General features: G+C 39.0%; 1 protein-coding gene across 2 annotated transcripts; it reads left to right on the top strand.

The window, feature by feature from the left end:
* Positions 1–367: 367 nt before the first annotated feature.
* PPP1R10 (protein phosphatase 1 regulatory subunit 10) lies at positions 368–17,959 on the top strand. Of its 2 annotated transcripts, XM_051996141.1 has the most exons (19): positions 368–1,081; positions 7,515–7,632; positions 8,428–8,514; positions 8,625–8,760; positions 8,941–8,992; positions 10,620–10,697; positions 11,065–11,238; positions 11,492–11,597; positions 11,704–11,816; positions 12,529–12,629; positions 12,847–12,994; positions 13,267–13,425; positions 13,594–13,840; positions 13,949–14,024; positions 14,158–14,352; positions 14,536–14,611; positions 14,926–15,039; positions 15,155–15,601; positions 15,790–17,959. In XM_051996141.1, exons 2-19 carry the CDS (start codon positions 7,526–7,528, stop codon positions 15,897–15,899), a joined length of 2,526 nt encoding a protein of 841 aa, XP_051852101.1. In that variant the 5' UTR covers positions 368–1,081; positions 7,515–7,525; the 3' UTR covers positions 15,900–17,959. The 2 variants fall into 2 exon arrangements, with proteins under 2 accessions (XP_051852101.1, XP_051852102.1); XM_051996142.1 differs by lacking the exon at positions 368–1,081 and having other exon boundaries at positions 13,267–13,377.
* Positions 17,960–20,394: the final 2,435 nt, after the last annotated feature.

Below are 20,394 nucleotides of genomic sequence, written 5' to 3'. Positions count from 1 at the left end.
TGCGCATGCGTAGGGGCGGTTAGGCCTACGAAGGGTGAGGCTTGTCGGCGAAGGGGTGGGAAAGAAGATGATCGGGGAAGGAAGGGAGGGCGGGCCCCAACCAATCGTCGTAACTCTAGTCTCGAGCAGAAGGTTGGGTAGAGAGCGGAAGAGAGAGTTGAGGGATAGGTGTAGCATAGGTTGTGATAAGACAGCCAATCAGCTTACGGTTCCTTGAAGTGGTTGACCAATTAGCTTGTGCCTCGCGCATAATGGCGCAGGGTGTCAGTATATCGTGAGTGCGCTAGTGTGCGCGGGGCGGTGCCCCTGTATAAAAGGCGTCGTCGGAGCGAGCAGTCGCCATTCTGGGGTTCGTTTAGAGGTAAGTGCTGGTTCTTTGTCGGTTAATATGGTGCGTGGCGGCATAGTTGTAGAAGAAGCTAAAAAAGGTGGTGGGGGTGAGAGTGAAGTTTGTTTTAGTGCTTCTTCTTGGAATCCAAAGGGTGCATTTTGGAAAGCCTAGGTGGCTATAAATGAGACAAAAAAAATTAAAGCCAATTAATGACATTTTTGTTTCCTCCTTTATCTTCCTTTTCCCAGGTTCGAATTTAATCGGAGGAAACAGACCAGCCACGAGGAAAAAAGCTGCCGTAACAGCATCTAAAGGATCCTTCGAGGGGGGGGAAGCAGCAGCTACCAACCCAACCACTTGTGTCTTCTCTGCCCCACCGCCCTATCTTGTTTCCCGCCCCTTCTCCCAGCCCAACCTGCTTGGGACTAAAATCTGGCTGAAGGACCATCACCACAAAATCTATCAAAAATAATCAACCACCCTTCCTCCAACTCCTAAGTCCCGTCAAAGCTGCCCATCCAGCGTCTCCTTTTTGAATCCACTCAGTTTTTTTTGTTGTTGTTTCTAAAACCCTCTCCTTAAGTGGAGGGGGGGTAATGAATCCTGAGTTGGCTTTATTTTTTTAAAGAGACTTTTTGATCCAATGAGGCCCCCAAGTAATTAAGCTTTGGGTCCTGGTTGGTTTTATTTTTTCTCCAAATTTTAACCCCCCCTGAGCCTGAGGTGCTGACGTCGCAAAAAAATTGGATAGTAAGTGTCGAATTTTCAAAACCAGCATTACAACAAGAAATCAACGTTTCCCGTTGTGAAACCAAAAAAAAAAAAAAAAGAGAGGAAGAAATGAGATCGTAGACAAATAATTGAGCTGGAGAACGACCAATCCGGTCGCTTGAGTCTCCATTAAAAAAACAAAACAAAACATTAGGTCTTAAAAGTCTTGTTCTCTCTCCCTTACCACCTCCCTCTTCCCTGCCCTGGAGCAGGCACGGAGAGGGTGGGGGGGGCCGACAAGTGAGGATTTTCTTGATGGTTAACCCTTGGTAATCCAGCCAATTTTCTAGACTGCCAAAGCCATAAAAGTTCGATACTTTTTATAAGGAGGAATGGGATCCCATCCTCTGGATGCCAGCAGTCTTTCGGAAGGGTTAATGAGCTCACATACAAAAGACGTGGATCTTGTGGCCTAAAAGTCCCACTTCTTTGTGTGTGAGACAAGCAGGGGCGCCTTTCAATTGGCCAGATTAATAAGCAATCTGTACATAAAGATTGCAGGGTAAGGAGATGCGAAGATAAATATTAGCTGGCTACGGCTTAATGGTTAAATCCTCTCGTTAAATTTTAATGTAAGTTGCTTGAGGTATATAATTTGTGTGCTTTACATAGGTGGCAATCTACGAATAAAGATTGCAAGACACTTAAGCCATAGTAAAATAGTGCCAATACATCCAAAGTGTTAGTTGGGAAGGTAAAGAATGTCTTGTAATTGTTGCAGCTTGCAGAGCTTTTTTTTTTTTTTTTTGAAGTTATAACTTTTAACTTGATTTTTAAGATGGGTGCAGTTAACGGGGGAGGGATATAAAGTGGGAGGGGGGGCAATGTGGGGAATAAGGCGTGTAATTTTAAAAGGCCATTTAGTGCAATTTTGAATGCTAGATTTCTAAAAAATTTGTGTCGTTAAAAGGAATTTTTTTTCTTCCCTGCTTCAATATGGCGACTTTTCCTTGTCCTTTTGTCTCTTCCGAGCGGCGTTGCAGGTTGTGTCTTAAACCATATTTTTTCTCCTGTCTTTTACCCACCTTGACCTCCTTTGTTGGGAGGGGCCCAATTCCTCTCATTTGTAGTATAGAAACGGGGGTGGGCTGTATTAGCAGTTTGATCTCCAACTGCAAATGATCTACCCCAGGGCAGGAGAAACAAATTTTAAATAACATTTTAAATTGCTTTTTTTTTAACCAAATCATGAGGCTTAATAAGTTAAACACAATTTGTTTTTGTTTTTGTTTTTATTGGGGACGGGTTTTAATGGGCTGTTTGTACTGTAACCTTTACGGCAAATCGTAGATATTTTTTTCCTCCTTGAATCTCTTCTCCATTGCAAGATGGCGTCCCTGCTTTGTTGTTTTTCTCCTTCCTCTTCCCTCTGGCCAGCCAGAGCATAGGGTTAGTTTAGAAGGTTAGTTAAGGGGGAGGAGCAGTCTGGAAAGGTGATGTAATCGGATTTCCTTCACTCCCCTCCTCCCTCCTGAAGCTCCACCCCCCTCAGTTTTGCTTTTTGAGCTATGATCAAACTTGGAAGTAGTGGAGTCCTGGCAGTTGAATACCTTCTCTACATATTTGATCTTAAGTTTTTTTCCCCCATTCTTTTAATTTCACAAAGCACCCCATTTTCTCCAACAAGCTAGTAGGAATTTAACATGTCTAGAGATTGTATCTATAGGTAGTTTTGAGGCTTAGCAGAAGTATCATTTTTTCCCCAGTTTTAGAATATCCTAGGAATTCCTCCACATATACACAAGCTGGGGAACAATAAGTAGAAGTTAATCTATTTCCCTTTAAGGATAACCCAAATAGCATTGAAACCAAGGATAGGAATATTCTGGGTGAGTTATAGTCTTGAAGAGGAGAAATTAAATCTCTAGTCTAAATATGAATTTCTATTGTTAGGTTTTTACTGGAGCTAGTCCTTAGGCAAGGGACATTTTTACCTTTTGTAAGGTAAGGGTGGATACTGGAAGGCTTTCCTCTAAAATTCCCATCTTTTCTGGTTTTGGGGTAAAACTCTTTTGTGTTCCGTGCTGTACCACCTCCAGTTGCTTAGCCTCCTGTACATTGGTACTAGGATGAGGAGTGAATCTTTAGGAAAAAGGCGGCAGTTGTAAACTCAAGGCAGGGGGAGTCAAGCTTCGTTTTCTGGTAAGCAAAACCTTTCTGGTATTACATTTCACAACCTTCATTTCTGTTTTCCAAATAATCATTTTAAAAATATTTTTTACCTTTTTTTCTCCCGCCCAAACTTACTGCTAATAATGGAAACATAGTGTTCTGTTCTCCATTTTCAACTCATGCAGTGCTATAGCAACCAGTGCATGTCCAAGCCATGGCAGTAAGCTGGTGTTTGTGTCCTGTCTTTTCCTCTTTTTTTTTCTAATTTTAAAAAACTTAAGATTCATGGCAAAGTTGAAAGGCCTGAACATGAACATTCCCTTGTATAGTACCACTAAAGAATTCCTTATTGTCCAGTTTTTAAGTCCATGTACTCTTAAGATGGACCTATTTACAGGAGGTTTTAAGAAAAACTAAACACAAAGAAATTGTGTGCTTGCTATATACCTGGGATGTGAATATAATGCCCCCTTGAATTCCTGAACTAGAATAGGCAAGTAATTTTGAGAGACTGCGGTGTGAAAATTGAGGAATAAGAGTCTTAAGGAATCAACTTGGAAATGCCAATCTTCTAATCAGTTTGAGATGTGTCTTGGCACCATAACTGCCTTTTTACATAGCTCATGATTCTGCCATTTCTTAAAAGGCAAGCAGACCTGAATCCCTCTGTGACCCAAGTGTACTTGGTAGATAAAAGTTTAGTAGAGATAATAGGTGACAGAATGGGTCCAGAACTTTATGACTTAATGGTAGGCTACAATTCATATCTTTTCTCCTAGAGGGTATAGAGTTCGAAGTTTCTCTTATGCCAGGAAAATATATAACTCAAAATTATTTAACTCTTTAATAGGTGCCTTTAAGATCTCTAGGGGGAAAAAAGTGTAAATTTTAGGCCATTAACAAAATTTAAATTTCCAGAAGTGCTGCAGCAAAATAGGCTTATTAATAAACTTAATTTCTCCCCTTTTTGTTAAAAGGAATTTTTATCTTTGGGATAGGCAATTTTAAGAGGTCTTTGAGTTTTCACATGTTAACCCTGAACCCACTCAATTCATGAGATTTTAATTTCACTCCAACCAGTTAATTGATAAAGATTTTCACACTTTGTTTAGTGAAGTCAACAACTCTTGCAGAGAAAGGCTTTTTAACCTGGATCTCTTGTGTACCCCTAAATCATTTCTATATACTGCTCCACATTTTCCCAGCATCTTTAAAAGAAAGGCTTTAAGGATAGAGTATCCAGATCAGTATAATGATCTGGCAGCTAACAGCTCTTAAGAATGAAGCCCAATAGCTTAAGGAAAAAACCTGAAGGTTCTGAGAGAAGAATTTGTTGATTTTTCCTTTACTTCCTTGGTTAGGGACTCTTTGTTTTCCCTCAAAAACTTGAGACCTGATACCTGGGATTTATTAATCTCTTCTTTCTCAAAGGAGAGGAGAATTTATCATTTTCCTCTCATCTCTACCATATTTTTCTAAGTTTTCTCATTAAGGAAATGAGCTTACATGGTTTCATACTGTTCACATGGTTCAAACTTAATTATTCCTGATTTTTACATGCCAAGCTCTAAGGCAGGAACATTTATTTTTAAAATCCAGATAGTATGTATTTGGGAATCTTAAATAACTTATCTTCATTCCAATTGAGATAACACTAAATTATGCTTAGCTTTTTTGCTGTAATCCTGTAAAAGGAACACATAACTCTTAGTTTGCTCTCTCTGATTTAGTGGCTCAGTGGTTCTACTTTTATTATTACCCTTCCTTTGAGATTATATGTCCTATACAGTATCTGAAAATGGAAGTTTGTAGCTTAATTGAATCCTGAACTTCTAACTGGATGAAAGCTAGTTTTCCTGGGAAGTTATCTCCTTTGTCCAGAGTCAAAAGTGGTGAAAGTCCTTTCTGTGGTAGTAATTAAAACTACTCATTGGTTTGAGAGGAAGCTTGGGATGAGGTTTATCATGTTTAACCTCTTCTGCTGTGGTGACTACATGTATTTGTTACTATCCTTGTTGCTTAGCTTTTTGTATGAGTGAGAGATCACAGTTATTTTCTGTTCCTGTTTAAAGAATTGACCTTGATGATTTTAAATCTCTTGGCTTGAGATATTTTGTTTTCTATTAATAACATAATAATTGGGATTTCCCTCAAGTCCTTGAAAATAAGAGCTGCTAGGGGTCTAATGGAATAACAGGCCTAGTTTTTACCATTAGTTGGGTAGGAAAGATTGAGTTGGGGACAGAAAGAATAAATGTTAAGTGTTGTGGGATATTCCTGTCCTTGGTTCTTGGGTCAAGTATTTGTTGGAGTAGTATGGAAAACTTCCATTTTAAGTCTTCTGAGAATTGTTACCCCTCAGGTTCTGTATCCTCAAGAGAAAATCTGGCATGAAGCATATGCATTTTGCTTAACTATCTCTTGGTTGTTAATGCTTGTTATTCAAACTTAAGTTGCAACTTCACACTTATTAAAAAGCCTCTGTATATCTGCCCCATACTAATTGAAAAAAAACCCTTTATCTTTGTACACTGAAGTTTATATAAGGATTAATAGATCTGTCAAACCAACAAATTGATCATTTTAATCAGAATTTCATTCTACTAGAGAAATATTATTTGAAGCTTCCTTTTCTCCAACCTTTGGTCCACCTTATTCCCTTCCTACTAGAAGAAACAGAGGCAACATTGGTAATTCAACAGAAATCCCACACAATTTCTATAGCTGTTTTCCCCTTTCATTTCCATAATATTCAAAGCTAATTGCTAAGCTCAAGAAAGAATTCGCTGCAATTGTCTTCTCCTTATCTTGTTGTTTGATTCCTATGTTCCTCCTGTCTGTCCTTTGTTGACTCTTTCACGTTTGGGAGAACTGGAAAATAAGAGATCTTTTAATATAATTTTAAGGGTGCTATACTTAAAGCACATTTCTTTTCAAGGGAAAGGCCTCCTTGTCTCTCTTTGCCTCAGTTTATTAGAACTGGATAACTATAGATTTCCTCAATGGTCATCAAAGGAAAACCAAGGTTTTTCTCCTGCAACATGTCTACACTGTATTAGAGATGTTAGGGGAAGTCCCTGGGCAGTCATAGGAAAATAATTCCCCCTTTTTTAATAAACAAGTTTATATCAGCCTTAAGCCCCAGACACAGATGTTCCTCTGGCTCTAAAGGGCCCATGTTTTGTGGAGAAATATTGTATGAAAACTAAGTATATATCTTATCAAATCCTATATAATTTGTAGAATCTTCCATCATATCTAATCATACCTTAATCTTTGTCTCTTATAGCAATGGTTCCTTTTGGTTCATTCCCTATCTTTTGACACAGAAATCTAATGTAGTCACTTTTTTTAAACTTAGCATTTTTCACTTCTGGCTCCCACATATTATATATTCAGTCTGTGAATTCCCATACATAGACTTTCTTGGGAATTGAGGAAATTGATGTTCTTTTTCAGATTACCATCATTACTTAGGAAATTCCAAGCTGCCCAAAAATTTAACAAATAAAAATTCTAGTTATTAAAGAGCAACTTCACACAGCTCAAACCTTTGTTCCATGTAGACAGAAGAACAAATATATTCAGCCTATAACCTCTTTAATATTGCCAGTCGACTTCTTTTTCCAATTTTATGTTTCCCTTTCCAAGTATCAGTAGTCTTTCATTGTAATCTATCATAATCTATTTGTGCATTGTGATAATGCCTGAATCTTGGAGGACAACTATTAAGAGCATCACTGTATTTTTCTATTCTCTAAAGTTAAACTTACAAGATTTAGAACAGAAATGTACAAATGTGGTACTATATTTCCTAGTTTTTAAGTTTTGTTTATATAGGTAGCTATCTAGGAACAATTACATATTTCAAATCTAGGAATATTGAACCAAATATCTCACACACTGATGATTCATCTGACATGCTAAAATTAAGTGGCTTTTTACTGACATCTTTTTTTTTTTTTAAATAGTCTTGGTCCCTTATCTGTAGCCTGAGGGAGTTCAGCCTTTCTAATAGAATGAATTGGAAAAGAAAGGCAAAGACTTTTCCAATATTATCTTCACATCATATAAATGTTTTATGCTTTGTCCTCATTTCTCTTTATTAGTAGCCAAAATATTTTGATTCTCTTCTGAATCTTGAATTGGTGATTAAATAACTTTGATCTCTTAATGGGTAGAATTGCATGTGCTATTTGATTTGTTAATATCAGATGGGTGATTTAAAAAAATGGTATGTTATTGAAAATAATCTTTGCATAATCTTTGACACACTTATTCAATCTTCTCCCCCACCCAGGTATTATCATCATGGGCTCTGGCCCCATTGACCCTAAAGAACTCCTTAAGGGTCTAGACAGCTTCCTTGGTAGGGATGGAGAGGTCAAAAGTTCAGAGGGAATCACCAAGATCTTTAGGTATGTATAAATTGTCATTGGAATGTATTTTAGGATTAGATGAACAAAAAAGTAGCATGGTACAGGACTTATGGTTGTAGTAGGTGGGCTTAAGAACAATGATGTTAGGAAACAAGTTTTTTATTAACAATTAAAAACTTTTCTGATCACCATGGAGTTTTAGTAGCAGTGGCAGTTAATCTAACATTAAATAACTATCATTACCTTCCCTGATTTCCCATCTAAGGCTAATAAATGGAATCCATATATACAGGCTTTCATACCCTTTGGATTGCAGCTGATTATCCAGGTCCCAAATCCTAAAAGCTAGTTAGTTCAGTGATGGGATAGTTCAGTGATGAGGTGTCGGATGCTAATTTTTATTATTGTCTTAGATTATATGAATGTCATTTTATCTTTTAGCAGCCTCAGTTTTACCAGTATGGTTGACCTTTGTTTAAAAAATGGAAAAGATTCAACAGCACTTAGGCCCTTGCTAAAAATAGGTTGTCTGAGTAATATCAAGAACAAACACAGTGACTAGTGTTGGTGGGTGTTAGGTTGTGGATACTGGTTACTTGGAAAGTGAAAAAATAGTTTTTGCAAAGGAAATAATAATGCCTAATGCTCCAAGATCAGTTATATATTTCTCTCCTATAAGAATACCCTATATTGTCTTTTCTATATCTACTTTTCTAGAAAGATCTGTTTTCCTTCTTGTTTCCCTAGTTTTAGATCCCAAGTCCCAAGACAGCAATGTTCCTCTAGATGGAATATGTGTTTCTAGCTCTAACCTCAATTCAATTTCCCTTGTAGCCTGATGAAGGAAGCTCGAAAGATGGTGAGCCGCTGTACGTACCTAAATATTCTCCTGCAGACACGTTCACCAGATGTACTGGCCAAGTGAGTAGGAAACTAGATATCTAGGGAGTAGAGAATAGAGCAGAATAGGGGATTAAGGCATCGAGGGAATAGAGAATTCCTAAATTCTGATACTACTTATCTATTTGCAGGTTTATCAGAGTTGGTGGTTACAAGCTCCTTAATAACTGGCTAACTTATTCAAAGACGACCAACAACATACCTCTCTTACAACAGATTCTGCTTACCCTACAGCACCTACCCCTTACTGTAGACCATCTTAAACAGGTACCTCTTTAGGTGGTTTTTAACCTTACCTGAATTATTTCCCATAACTGATAAGAAAATTGAATTTTGTCTGCAAACCAACCCCATTTCTGGGGCTTATAAATAAGGCAGATTGGTAAATTATAAGAATGGATTAAAACATTTTCTCCTTATATTTCTCTCCTTTTTCCTTTTTCTTAGAACAACACAGCAAAACTTGTGAAGCAGCTGAGCAAGTCAAGTGAGGATGAAGGTAGGTTTTTTTCTTTGTTCCCTTCATGTCTAATTTTTCTCTCCCTTACCAGTTGATAACCCCAGTTTTTTTATCCTCTCCGCTTTCTACTTAACTCCTTTCCTTTTTGGTCTTATTTACCTTTCACGACCAAATCCCTTTGTTTTTCTATAATCTCTATAATCCTTAGGATTCATTATTTGATGGCAAGGATTCTTTAATAGCATTTTTAGTAGTAAATTTCATAGTAATAAAACTAAGCACTTTTTTTTTTTTTTGGCTTCAATATCATTTTCTCCTTCCCTCTACCTAACCCTTTCTTCCCCTTCAAGAAAATAAGAAAAACAATACTAATTACTTCATTAGGCATGTCAGTCAGCACTCTGAATCCATCCCTTCTGTATCAGGAGTAGGATAAAATATTTTATTATGAGTTCTCTGCAATTGTGGTTGCTCATTGTATTGATCAGAGTCTCAAGACTATGTTTACATGTTGTTATTGTATAAATTGTTCTCCTGATTCTGCTTAATTCACTTTGCATCCATACAACTTGTTTAAATATTTTGAAAATTTTCTTATAATACCTAGTACATCTCTTCCACTTTTCTTTAAATTTTCATATGATATGACTTCAAGATTTAGTATTATCCTGATCACCACTTTCTGACTCACTCTATACTTCTAAAATGTGACGTAGAATTTTATAATAGTTCTTCCAGATGTGTGTTCTCCATAAGACCAAGTGCACAGGGATAATTCTGTCCTTAATTCTAGACATTTATGGTTTTTTTTTTTTTTTTTAATGATTATAACTTTTTATTGACAAGAACCCATGCCTGGGTAATTTTTTACAACATTATCCCTTGCACTCACTTCTGTTCCAACTTTTCCCCTCCCTCCCTCCATCCCCTCCCCTAGATGGCAAGCAGTCCTATATATGTTAAATATTCTAGACATTTATGTTAATGTAATAGTTACCCTATTATTCTGTTGACTCATTGAGCTTAAGTTCACTAAAACCACTTGATCTTTGTTATATAGACTTTTGTGGTCATGGCTTTTCCATGCCATTCTCTTTATTCAGTAGATTCTAAATCCCAACCCAAGTCGATATTCCCTTTTCTCATCTTCTGCCCTTTCTACTTCATTGCCCAGTTTCCTTAAGAACTAGAATATTTTTATAAAGAAAGCGAAAAATGTATTACAGTGAGGTAAAGTACCCAGCAATATATGGGGGAGGGGAAAGACAAAAGAAAAGGAAGAGGACCATAACTTATGATGAGTTAATTGACTTAAAGTTAGTGATCCATAGAAGTTACCCTTCAGTTTAGGATAACACATTGTACTGAATTATAACTCAAGAACTTCTTCAGTGGTAGAATGATCTTTTATCTTTATAAAGGATAGATATATATATAAGGAGCCAATTCCATCTTTTTCTCCACTCAAATAATCTTTCAAGGGATGTTTGTTTCAAGTTGCTTATTGGGGTTATTTACAAAGGCATTATAAAGACAAGAGAGTTAGGGCATAGAAATGGGCAGAAGTAGAGTAATAGGAAGGAGTCCCCATGACTTAGTATCCATCTTTGTCTTCACGTACTCTCTTATTCTTCTATTTCTAAAATTACTTCTGTTTCCCTTGAAGAACTCCGGAAACTAGCTTCAGTCCTTGTCAGCGACTGGATGGCTGTCATCCGTTCTCAGAGTAGTACCCAGCCCACTGGTAAGTTTCTTTGTTCTTCATCGGGGCACAATTAGCCTCTTAAGGGTTCTGGGAGAAGTTCCATCTCTTGTTTCCTGGGTGAGATTATCCTTCTCACCATAACATAGCAGCTGGAATTTATTCAGTGGTTAAAAGTTGCAAAACTATTTACATATATTATCATTTATCCTCATAAACAATCCTAGTACAGGAATCATTATACCCATTTTGCAGATGAGGAAACTGAGGCAAACAGATTTGCCCAGTCACACAGCTTGTATTAGAGACAAATATTGAACCTAAATCTTAATAGTCAGTTCAGCACTTTTGTCTACTATACCATGCTTCTCTGTCTCAAATCTTTTCCCCTTTGGCTATCTTTCTATAGAGAAAGATAAGAAGAAAAGGAAGGAAGAGGGGAAAGGACGAGCTGCTCCTCTTGAACGACCTCTCCCTGAAGTGAAGACAGAAACAAGAACTGAGGAGGCACCAGAGAAAAAGAAGGAAAAACCTAAATCGTTGCGAACCACAGCTCCTAGCCATGCCAAGTTCCGTTCCACTGGTAAGGTTTAATCCTTGCCTTAGGAGGATACATAAACACTTGTGCATAGTTATATATGCATGCACAAACAAATGCCCTGAGATTTGAACAGACTTTACCTTTCAAGGGTGGAAAATGATTTGTGAGATTTAGTTAAGAGGGAAAAGCATTTTAGGAATAGTAGTGCAAGATGCATTGGTAGTTTGGCAGAGAGATAAAAGTAAAATATAAACGAAAAATATTAAGAATTCCAACCATGCCTACTCTTTTTCAGGTTTGGAGCTAGAGACACCATCTCTAGTGCCTGTAAAAAAGAATGCCAGTGCTGTAGTTGTTTCTGACAAGTACAACCTTAAACCCATCCCTCTCAAACGTCAGAGGTATGTATTAGGATTGGTGGTAGGTATTACTTTAGGTAATTGTAATAAAAGAATTGTTGGGGAGGAATGCTGTACACTTTTAACTTTTTTTTTTTCTCTTAAACAGTTCTGCAGCTGCACCTGGTGATGTGGCTCCCCCAGCTGAAAAGAAATACAAACCACTCAATACAACACCTAATACCACCAAAGAGATTAAAGTGAAGATTATACCCCCACAGCGTGAGTAGGGACAGGGACAAGAGACAAGGACAGTAGTAGACTCTAGTTAGGGGAATGGACCTTGATTTTTTTTCCCCCCATCTTTCCATTTTAGTCTATTTTCATTTTCCTAAGGCTTCCTAATGAAATTTCTAATTTTCTTGTCTTTATTTTTCTTGGACCTACCATTTTCCTAGCTTTTCTTTCCCTCTTTATGTGTGCTCTTCTATCTCTAGTTTTTCATTCATCATTCCCTAGAATGTTGTTGGTTCATTCATTGTTATATCCTTTGTTATATCCTTCTTCTCTTTTTTACTTCTCCTATATTTCACTTTTTCTTCACTTCCTTTCTCCCACTATCATCTAACCAATACCAAGTTATATATAAAGTCCAAAATTTCAGATTGCTGAAAGATAAGCCTAGTGACATTAAGAATTTCTTTTGTGGAACAGCTAGGTCTCAAAGTGGATAGAGAACCTAAGTTCAAATCTGGCCTCAAATACTCAACACTTCCTAGCTGTGTGTCCCTGGACAAACCACTTAACCCCAATTGCCTCAGGGGGAAAAATTTTTTGCTATATATGCTTTCTGACATTGTTATCATCTTATCTTAGTTGGAGATCTCACTGTCCTATTATTTGTCCAAGACTGTAATTGTGATGTAGGGAAATAATGACATCTGTCAATCTTGCCTGTTTGCTCTACTAATACTTTTTCTTTCCTTCTGTTTAGCTATGGAGGGCCTGGGTTTCCTAGATGCCCTCAATTCTGCCCCTGTACCAGGCATCAAAATCAAGAAAAAGAAAAAGGTTCTGTCACCCACGGCTACTAAGGTATGTATCCTGGGAGGTGTGGGGTAAGGTGATGGAGGAAATAATTCTTGGCTAGGGAGGAAAAAATTCTTGGCTAGAGAGGAAAAAAGGATAGCATTCAATCTCTCGTAGGAGCCTTTGAGGAGTCATGGGATTCCTGCCATGATTTTTCTTACACAAAGCCTCCTTTTGCTGTTTATGGCTTTCCTATCTTAATAATCTTTTTTTTCTCCTATAGCCAAGCCCCTTTGAGGGAAAACAAAGCACTGAGCCAAACACAGTCAAACCTTCTTCACCAGAGCCAACGGCCCCTACTGAGGCCATAGACATAGAGCGACCTGGAACCCCTGTCCCTCCTGTTGAAATTCCAGAGCTTATGGACACAGGTAGGATTAGATCCTGAGAGAAAAGAACTGGGGCTGGAAAACTGGACATAGAAAACCTTGGATTTGAAGACAGGACTTCCTTACCAGTTTAGCTGGTAGTTCTGATGACTCAGTTCTGCTTGTGACTACCATTTTTCTATTCATGGTGACCTTAAGTTTAACCTTGTGGGGCCTCAGTTTCATCATCTGTAAAATTAAGGGTTGGGCTAAATTACCTCTCTAACTTTTTGCACTTACTTAATCCTATAATCCTACACTATTTTCTTTTATAGCCTCCTTGGACACAGGAGTGCTGGATGCAAAACCAGTGGAGAGCCCTGGGGATCCAAACCAGTTGACAAGGAAGGGCCGGAAGAGAAAGACTGTGACATGGCCTGAAGAAGGTAAACTGAGAGAATACTTTTACTTTGAACTGGATGAGACTGAGCGAGGTAAGAGGGTAGATTGATACATAGGGGCATCTTGGAGCTATGGAAGATGGAGGGTAATGGGATCTTGGAAAAGATCCATATATCTAATTCTATGTTCTTTTTCCTTTTATGTACTTTTTCTACTCTTCCTTCCTCCCATCCCCCACCTCCCAACAAAACAAAAAACAGTTAATGTGAACAAGATTAAGGACTTTGGTGAGGCAGCTAAGAGAGAAATATTGTCAGACCGTCATGCCTTTGAGACAGCTCGGCGTCTGAGCAATGACAATATGGAAGAGAAGGTGGCCTGGGTATGTCCCCGGCCTCTGGCCTTACCTTCACCCCTTGTGTCTCCGGGTGGTAATAGTCAAGAGCGATATGTCCAGGCTGAACGTGTGAAAGGAATCCTGCAGGAGCTCTTCTTATCCAAAGAGAGGTGAGTAGGGATTAAAACTGATTTAGAGTAGGATGAAGTGAGAAATTGATTGTTGGAAATCTGTCTGGACTTGATGGAAAAGTAATTTTAACATTTCTTTTCCTGCAGTGTCCCTGACAGTCCCCATGAGCCTGACCCTGAATCATATGAACCTGTCCCTCCAAAACTCATTCCTTTGGATGAGGTAAGGCTTTCATCTGTCTTTCAGTTTTTGTCCTTAAGTGTCCTTGGTGGTGGGGATAAGGAGGAAGCAGTTATCTTAATGTTTCTCTCATATATGAATGTTTGACTCATTTTTACTTTCTATAATTTTTTAGGAATGTTCCCTGGATGAGAATCCATATTCTGAGGCATTAGAGACTGGTGGACCAGGGGGTTCCCCTGATGGGACAGGTGGCTCCAAGTTGCCTCCTGTCTTGGCCAATCTAATGGGAAGTATGGGTGCTGGAAAGAGCCCCCAGGGTCCAGGAGGTGGTGGCATCAATGTCCAGGAGATCCTTACCTCAATAATGGTGAGATGCAAACCTTTTCAGGAAGGTTTTTTTTGTCTTCTTTTTTGTAACTTACAGTTTATCCTTCCTACGTTTCCCTCAAACTCCTGAATTTATTCTTCTCTTTTTTGTTATATTTATGTTTGTGCTATCCATCTATCTCCTCACTGACTTCTTTTCCAACCACTTTACCCCTTTCTACAGGGAAGTCCCAATAGTCATCCCTCAGAGGAGCTGTTGAAACAACCAGACTACTCGGATAAGATCAAGCAGTTGCTGGGTAACATACAGGGCCAGTCCTAAGGGTCGGGGGGACGAGGAGGTGAGGAAGTCCACTTTAGGTTTAGAGGTGAAATTAGTCAGGTAAATTAAAGTGGAGCAGGAAGGGCATCATGGGGGAATGATCTTAGAAGGTTTTATAAAGAACCAGGAAAAAAGCCAGTTGGAAGAGTAAAGAGAGAATGGAATAGTCCCCAAGATAATAGACTTTATTTGATCAGATTGAATTCTGTTTAATTAGGGAATGTTAATAGATCTTCAAGATGGTAATATTGATCCAATTACTGACATTTTTTATTTTATCTCATAATTCAGTGCCCCATGGGATTTTGGGACCTGCCCCAATGGCTAATGGTTTCCCACCTGGAGGCCCAGGGGGCCCCAGTGGCCCTAAACATTTCCCCCCTGGCCCTGGAGGGCCTATGCCAGGTGAGTGGGATAGAAACTTGTTTAGTGGGTCTTGAAGGGAATGGGATTGATTTAAACAAGAGAAGGATAAACATGATCATAAATGCCTGACTTATACCTGAATGTTTCTTTGTAGGTCCCCATGGAGGTCCTGGTGGTCCAGTAGGTCCACGACTTTTGGGCCCACCTCCCCCTCCCCGTGGTGGTGACCCCTTCTGGGATGGTCCAGGAGATCCAATGCGAGGAGGTCCAATGAGAGGAGGACCTGGGCCTGGGCCTTATCATCGAGGCCGAGGGGGTCGAGGTGGGAATGAACCTCCTCCATTTCGAGGAGGTCGAGGAGGCCGCTCTGGGGGAGGACCTCCCAATGGACGAGGAGGCCCTGGTGGAGGAATGGGTGGTGGTGGTGGCCACCGTCCCCATGATGGCCCTGGTCATGGTGGACCCCATGGTCATAGGCCTCATGATGGCCCTGGCCATCGAGGCCATGATCACCGAGGTCCACCCCCACATGAGCATCGTGGCCATGATGGGCCTGGTCATGGAGGTCACAGAGGACATGATCCCCATGGCCATGGAGGAGGTGAGTGTTCGCTATGAAGTAGCTAAACAATTTTCCTCAATTATCCTCCTTATTATCCTTAATTTCCTGTAATTTCTCATATTCTCCCTTGAATTGTCTTGTTCTGTGGTTAACTAGAAGGAAATAGGGTCATTTCTGAGTAAAGGAGTCTTTGATGTCTATCTAACACCCTACCATTATTCTAACAGATATGTCAAGCCGCCCTGTGTGCCGACACTTCATGATGAAGGGCAGCTGCCGCTACGAGAACAACTGTGCCTTCTACCATCCAGGTGTCAATGGGCCACCTTTGCCCTAAGGGTACCTATCTGTGGTACTCTATGAACTACAGCCTCCTTCCCTCCTTGGCCCTTTCGTCCTGTTATGGCTTCTGTGAGGCCCATCTTTCCCTTTCCCCAGCTGATGAGCTGGACTCCTTCCCTCACCCAGTTGGGGTTTTGGGGATTTTCTAATCACTGGTGCGCATTGTTGTACATATTTTCCTCCAGTCAGGGGAAGAGAAAGACTGATACAACTTGTACCCCTGAACTGATGAAGAGGAGATCTAGTGGGCTTTGCCCTGTGAGGGGCACCTAGCCCTAACCTCCTTCCAGTATTATCCTGGACCCTGCATATATACCTATGACTGGTTGTCCTGAGAGGGAAGACCCCTCTACAACCAAAATAGAAAAGGTGAACCTTTTCTATTTTGGTCACTCACATGAACAGTCCCCTGATATGGTGTCTATTGCACTTAATTGTGAAATCACCCTATAACCAAACAGGTTCATTCATGTGGGATGGGGATGTAATGAGAAATGCCCTCTTATCAAACTTGAGAGAGCTCCTCCTAGGGAACTGAGAGGCTAGGTGTGAATTATCCAACACATTCTATGCCCTCCTTCCTTTTTTTCCTAGATAATATATACATTAGGACCTGTTCTTTGCACTCTTTGAATCCTTTTTAACAATATGACACTGCAGCCTTGTATGAGCACCCAGACCAGCTTTATCAGTCCTTTATCTCTTTTGACAAAAGTCATCTATATTCTTTATTTTTTTCAGCTGGTATAGGTGAGACCCTTGGTGTCAGAACTCCCTTCTAACTGGGAGATCTGTAAAACACTCTTAAGAGACTACTTTGTCAATATGTCAGTGATCCTAAGTCTGACATGTCACACTACATGCACTGCCTTTTGAGAGTTTTTCAGCTCCAGTCCCTCTTAACCCCAAACCATGTCAGTGTGAGGCCTCTCCAGTCTACCCCATCAGTCACTTCTATAATTCCCCACCCGGCTCTTTCCAGGGTAGATCCTGGACAGTATTGCTGCCCTTTCCCAATTTTCTTTGCCCCATCCCAGCGTCAGTTGTTTTCTGTGAAAACGGCAGTGGATGGATCGGGTTTTGTGCAGGGCCCCAGGTATAGAGCCACAATGGATTGAGGATGATTATTTTCTTTTGGTTTTGTATATTTTGTACATTAATAATAAACAGTGGAAAGAGAAGCTTATTTAAACTCTTGTGTGCCTTGATTCCTTTGTAAGGACGAAGGACAAACAAGTGTGGTATATAGTAGGTCATAGTCCTAGGTTTCAATGTTTTCCCATTGTAAAATAGGAAAAATTATAAACTTGGTAAGTTAGTGTGAACTAACAACTGAATCTGATATGTAATTAATTATTGTATGAGACAGTAAAGGAAAAAGAGTATGTAGAGCTGGAATCCTAATAGTGGATCGAGAAAAGGGCTTGATAGATAGCTCCTTATACATTCTGAAGGCATGAGGCCAGTTAAATTATTCCAGAGTTGAGAAAGGAGAGGGTCTTATGAAAATTATTTAAAAAAAAAAAAAAAAGTAAAACCTCAGCAAACTTTTTGTCCATGCTGCATTGTAATTGCACTTCATATTTTGTAGGTTCAGTTCAAAATGTTTGTCAGAAAGGGGTAGATAGAGATTCATGGTCATTCCTTGGCTAGTCATTGCATCAATCAAGAGTTCTTCAGTCTTTCCAAGTTGCTCTTTTTTACAGTGATTTTATGTAAATGATTTGGGTTCTGTTCATTCCTATTCAACTAATACGGGTTTTCCTCCTTGTATTCGTTTCTTTAAAGTACAATAGTTTTCTGCTATATTCTTATAGTACAATTTGTTTAGCCATTGCCCAGATAGATGGGCACAACTTTAGTTTCCAGTTGTCACCACAGAAAGTATATTTTTGTAGATATCTTTTTCCTTTGATGAGAATATTGTACTTTTAAAGAATTGGGTGTCGCCACCAATTTCCTGATGTGCTTTTCCTCCTTTTATCCATCTGCCTTTCTTCCTTCCCTGCAAAATGCCCTTATAAGTTTTAAATAAATTCTAAAATGTTTATTAAATGGTTATATTCCTTGTTTTAATTTTTAATGTTTAAAAACTTTTGGTTTTTATGAAAGCTTTCTATACCAAAGTCAAAGATCCTCTTCTCCATTGCCCACATAGTTTATTTCTTATTCTCAGCAGCATTTGTTTCCTAATTTTTTGGCTTTTTCCACTTTGTCCTATTTGGTCCCTTATGTCTACATGACTACCTGCATAGGTTGATCTGATCATTGTGTCTAGAGTGATCCTAAACTGTACCATGCCCATCATTAATACCATTCTATGTAGTCTCATTACTGCTCTCTAGGCTTCAATGTTGGCAAGCTGCTGACCTGCCCCACCTCAAATTTATGTTAACACCCATTTTAAAAATTCTTTAGCCTATTCCCTCACAGAAGTAATGCTCCCAACCTTAATCTCATCAGTCACAAAAGATGATCTCATTTCATAAAAAGTGCTTTATTGATCATCTTATCAATATCTTACGACCAATTTGATATCTTTTGTATCAATATCTTGATCTCAAAATTCTCAACCATTTGGGGGGAAAATTCCTTCTTAAAAAAGGCAAATCTTTCCACTATTTTCTTTACTCCCACTTGCTACCTCCATTCAGCTAGACCCACATTTACTCTGCTTTGGCCTACTGCAATAATTTCCACTATATTCACAATAAAAGCAAATTGCTTTCCTTAAGTTCAGATCTGATTACTCCACACTTCTAACAAAAGACCCGGCCCTTCAACGGTTTCCCTTTGTCTAGCTTCTTCAGTTTTTTTGATATTGGGAGTATCTCAGGCTGGAATGCAGTGGCTAGTTATATACCCTGATCCCAGTAACTGAGTTTGCTCCATTCTTGGGCAGCCAGATGTGTTTCCTGCTCAAAGGAGGCTCACTGAAATTGGTGGCAGATAATTACATCTGATTGGCTGTAAGCTCATGTAAATTCGCTATCTCAATGAATCTACCAGCTTCAACCTCAGTGAGCTGGGATTATAGAAGCCTTCCAAAGCCTGACCCCAATATGCTATTCTTGTTTTGATGCATGATATTCCTGTGTTCTCCAGCTAAATCGTACTACTTACTGAGGAGCACAAGTGGTGAGGCTTCCTTCAGTTTTCTCTGTACTATTCCATGCTGCAATGTAATTGACTATAGTCCCTTCATATTCTTTAGGTGGAGTCCAAAACCTGTTTTAGGAAGGGGGTTGGAAGGTTAATAGTCTTCGTCATTTTCCCAAAGTCTTGTGTATATTATCACCCCAGTAACAATTCGTGTTAATGTTAGAAATTTCCATGCTTCAGAAAAAACAGGAACCAGATTATGATCTGTTATTTTGCTTCCAATTATGGTAGCTGAGGCAGGTGCAGGCTTGGTTCTCCATCTCTAAGACTTACGCTGGTAATGTATTTTTGGTGTTGCCACTCCATCTCTAGGGTACTACTAAGTCCCACCTGCCATCTTGGTAGTGTTTCAACCCCTATGAGCCATCTAGAAGTTATCATCCTATCCTTTCCATGAGCTCCCAAATATTTGAACAAATTTTAAGTTTTCAAGGATTCACAGAACCCATATATCTAGCCCTTCAAAAGATCTTTTGAGGGCAATGAATAAAAACACTCGATTTCTTTCCTCTCTGTTGTGTTGGTTAACTCACCACAAAATTACTTTTAGAAAGTACTTCTGTGGGAAATAAATGGACAAAAAAATTTGAGGTAACTATCCTTTTCTATTTTTTCAGAACTAAGATAGGTTTAGCTGGGAGGAAAAAAAAATTCACATCAAATTTTTATCCAATTCATGTCAATAGAAGACATATTAGACTTGCTCTGTTTTGCCCCAAAGGGCAGGAGGAATAATAGATGATAAATAATGTAGGAAAATTCAGTTTGTAATATAAAGGAAAACTGCCTAACAAATAGATTGGAGAATGGTGGCTTTTCCCTAAATGTATTATATTCACTTTCTGAGAAGCCAAATAATGGCTTCTGAAGAATGCTATAGTAAAGAATTCATTATTCTGTGAGACTGGGAAATGACTTCCTTATTGTGGAAGTAAAGGTGATGTGGATATTTTATACACTGACAGGGTGATGAGTTTAGCAGAAGTGAAAATAATCTCTTCACTGGACTATCACTGACACTCCCCTTACCCCCTCCCCCCCACCATCCTTCCAACAACAAACTGAAGACCAGCTCATGTGTGATTACAAACTGATAGCCTCCATTTTACTATATTTCTCCAGTACATTAGTAATTTATCTTGAGAAAAACTAATCCAAGTAAATTAGAACATTTCAACTGTTTTCTTTATATCATTCCCTACATAGGATAGCTTATTCCATATCTCTACCAAGAAATGATCTTTCCCTTAATATAGTATTTTGCACATGCATCTGTGTAACATACCAGAGATGTGCTAGCACATGCTTCCTTATGATTTTCTATCATA

Source organism: Antechinus flavipes, chromosome 4, assembly GCF_016432865.1.
Source record: "Antechinus flavipes isolate AdamAnt ecotype Samford, QLD, Australia chromosome 4, AdamAnt_v2, whole genome shotgun sequence".
In the NCBI taxonomy this organism is placed as follows: Eukaryota; Metazoa; Chordata; class Mammalia; order Dasyuromorphia; family Dasyuridae; genus Antechinus; species Antechinus flavipes.
Note: the sequence above shows the minus strand (reverse complement) of the source record. Positions and strands in the feature narration are given on the sequence as shown.

Coding starts and splice junctions, on each gene's coding strand:
- PPP1R10 (XM_051996141.1), top strand. CDS start 7,526: ATGGGCTCTGGCCCCATTGACCCTAAAGAACTCCTTAAGGGTCTAGAC. Junction 10,698..11,064: donor GAGTAGTACCCAGCCCACTG/GTAAGTTTCTTT, acceptor ATCTTTCTATAG/AGAAAGATAAGAAGAAAAGG. Junction 13,426..13,593: donor ACTGGATGAGACTGAGCGAG/GTAAGAGGGTAG, acceptor AACAAAAAACAG/TTAATGTGAACAAGATTAAG.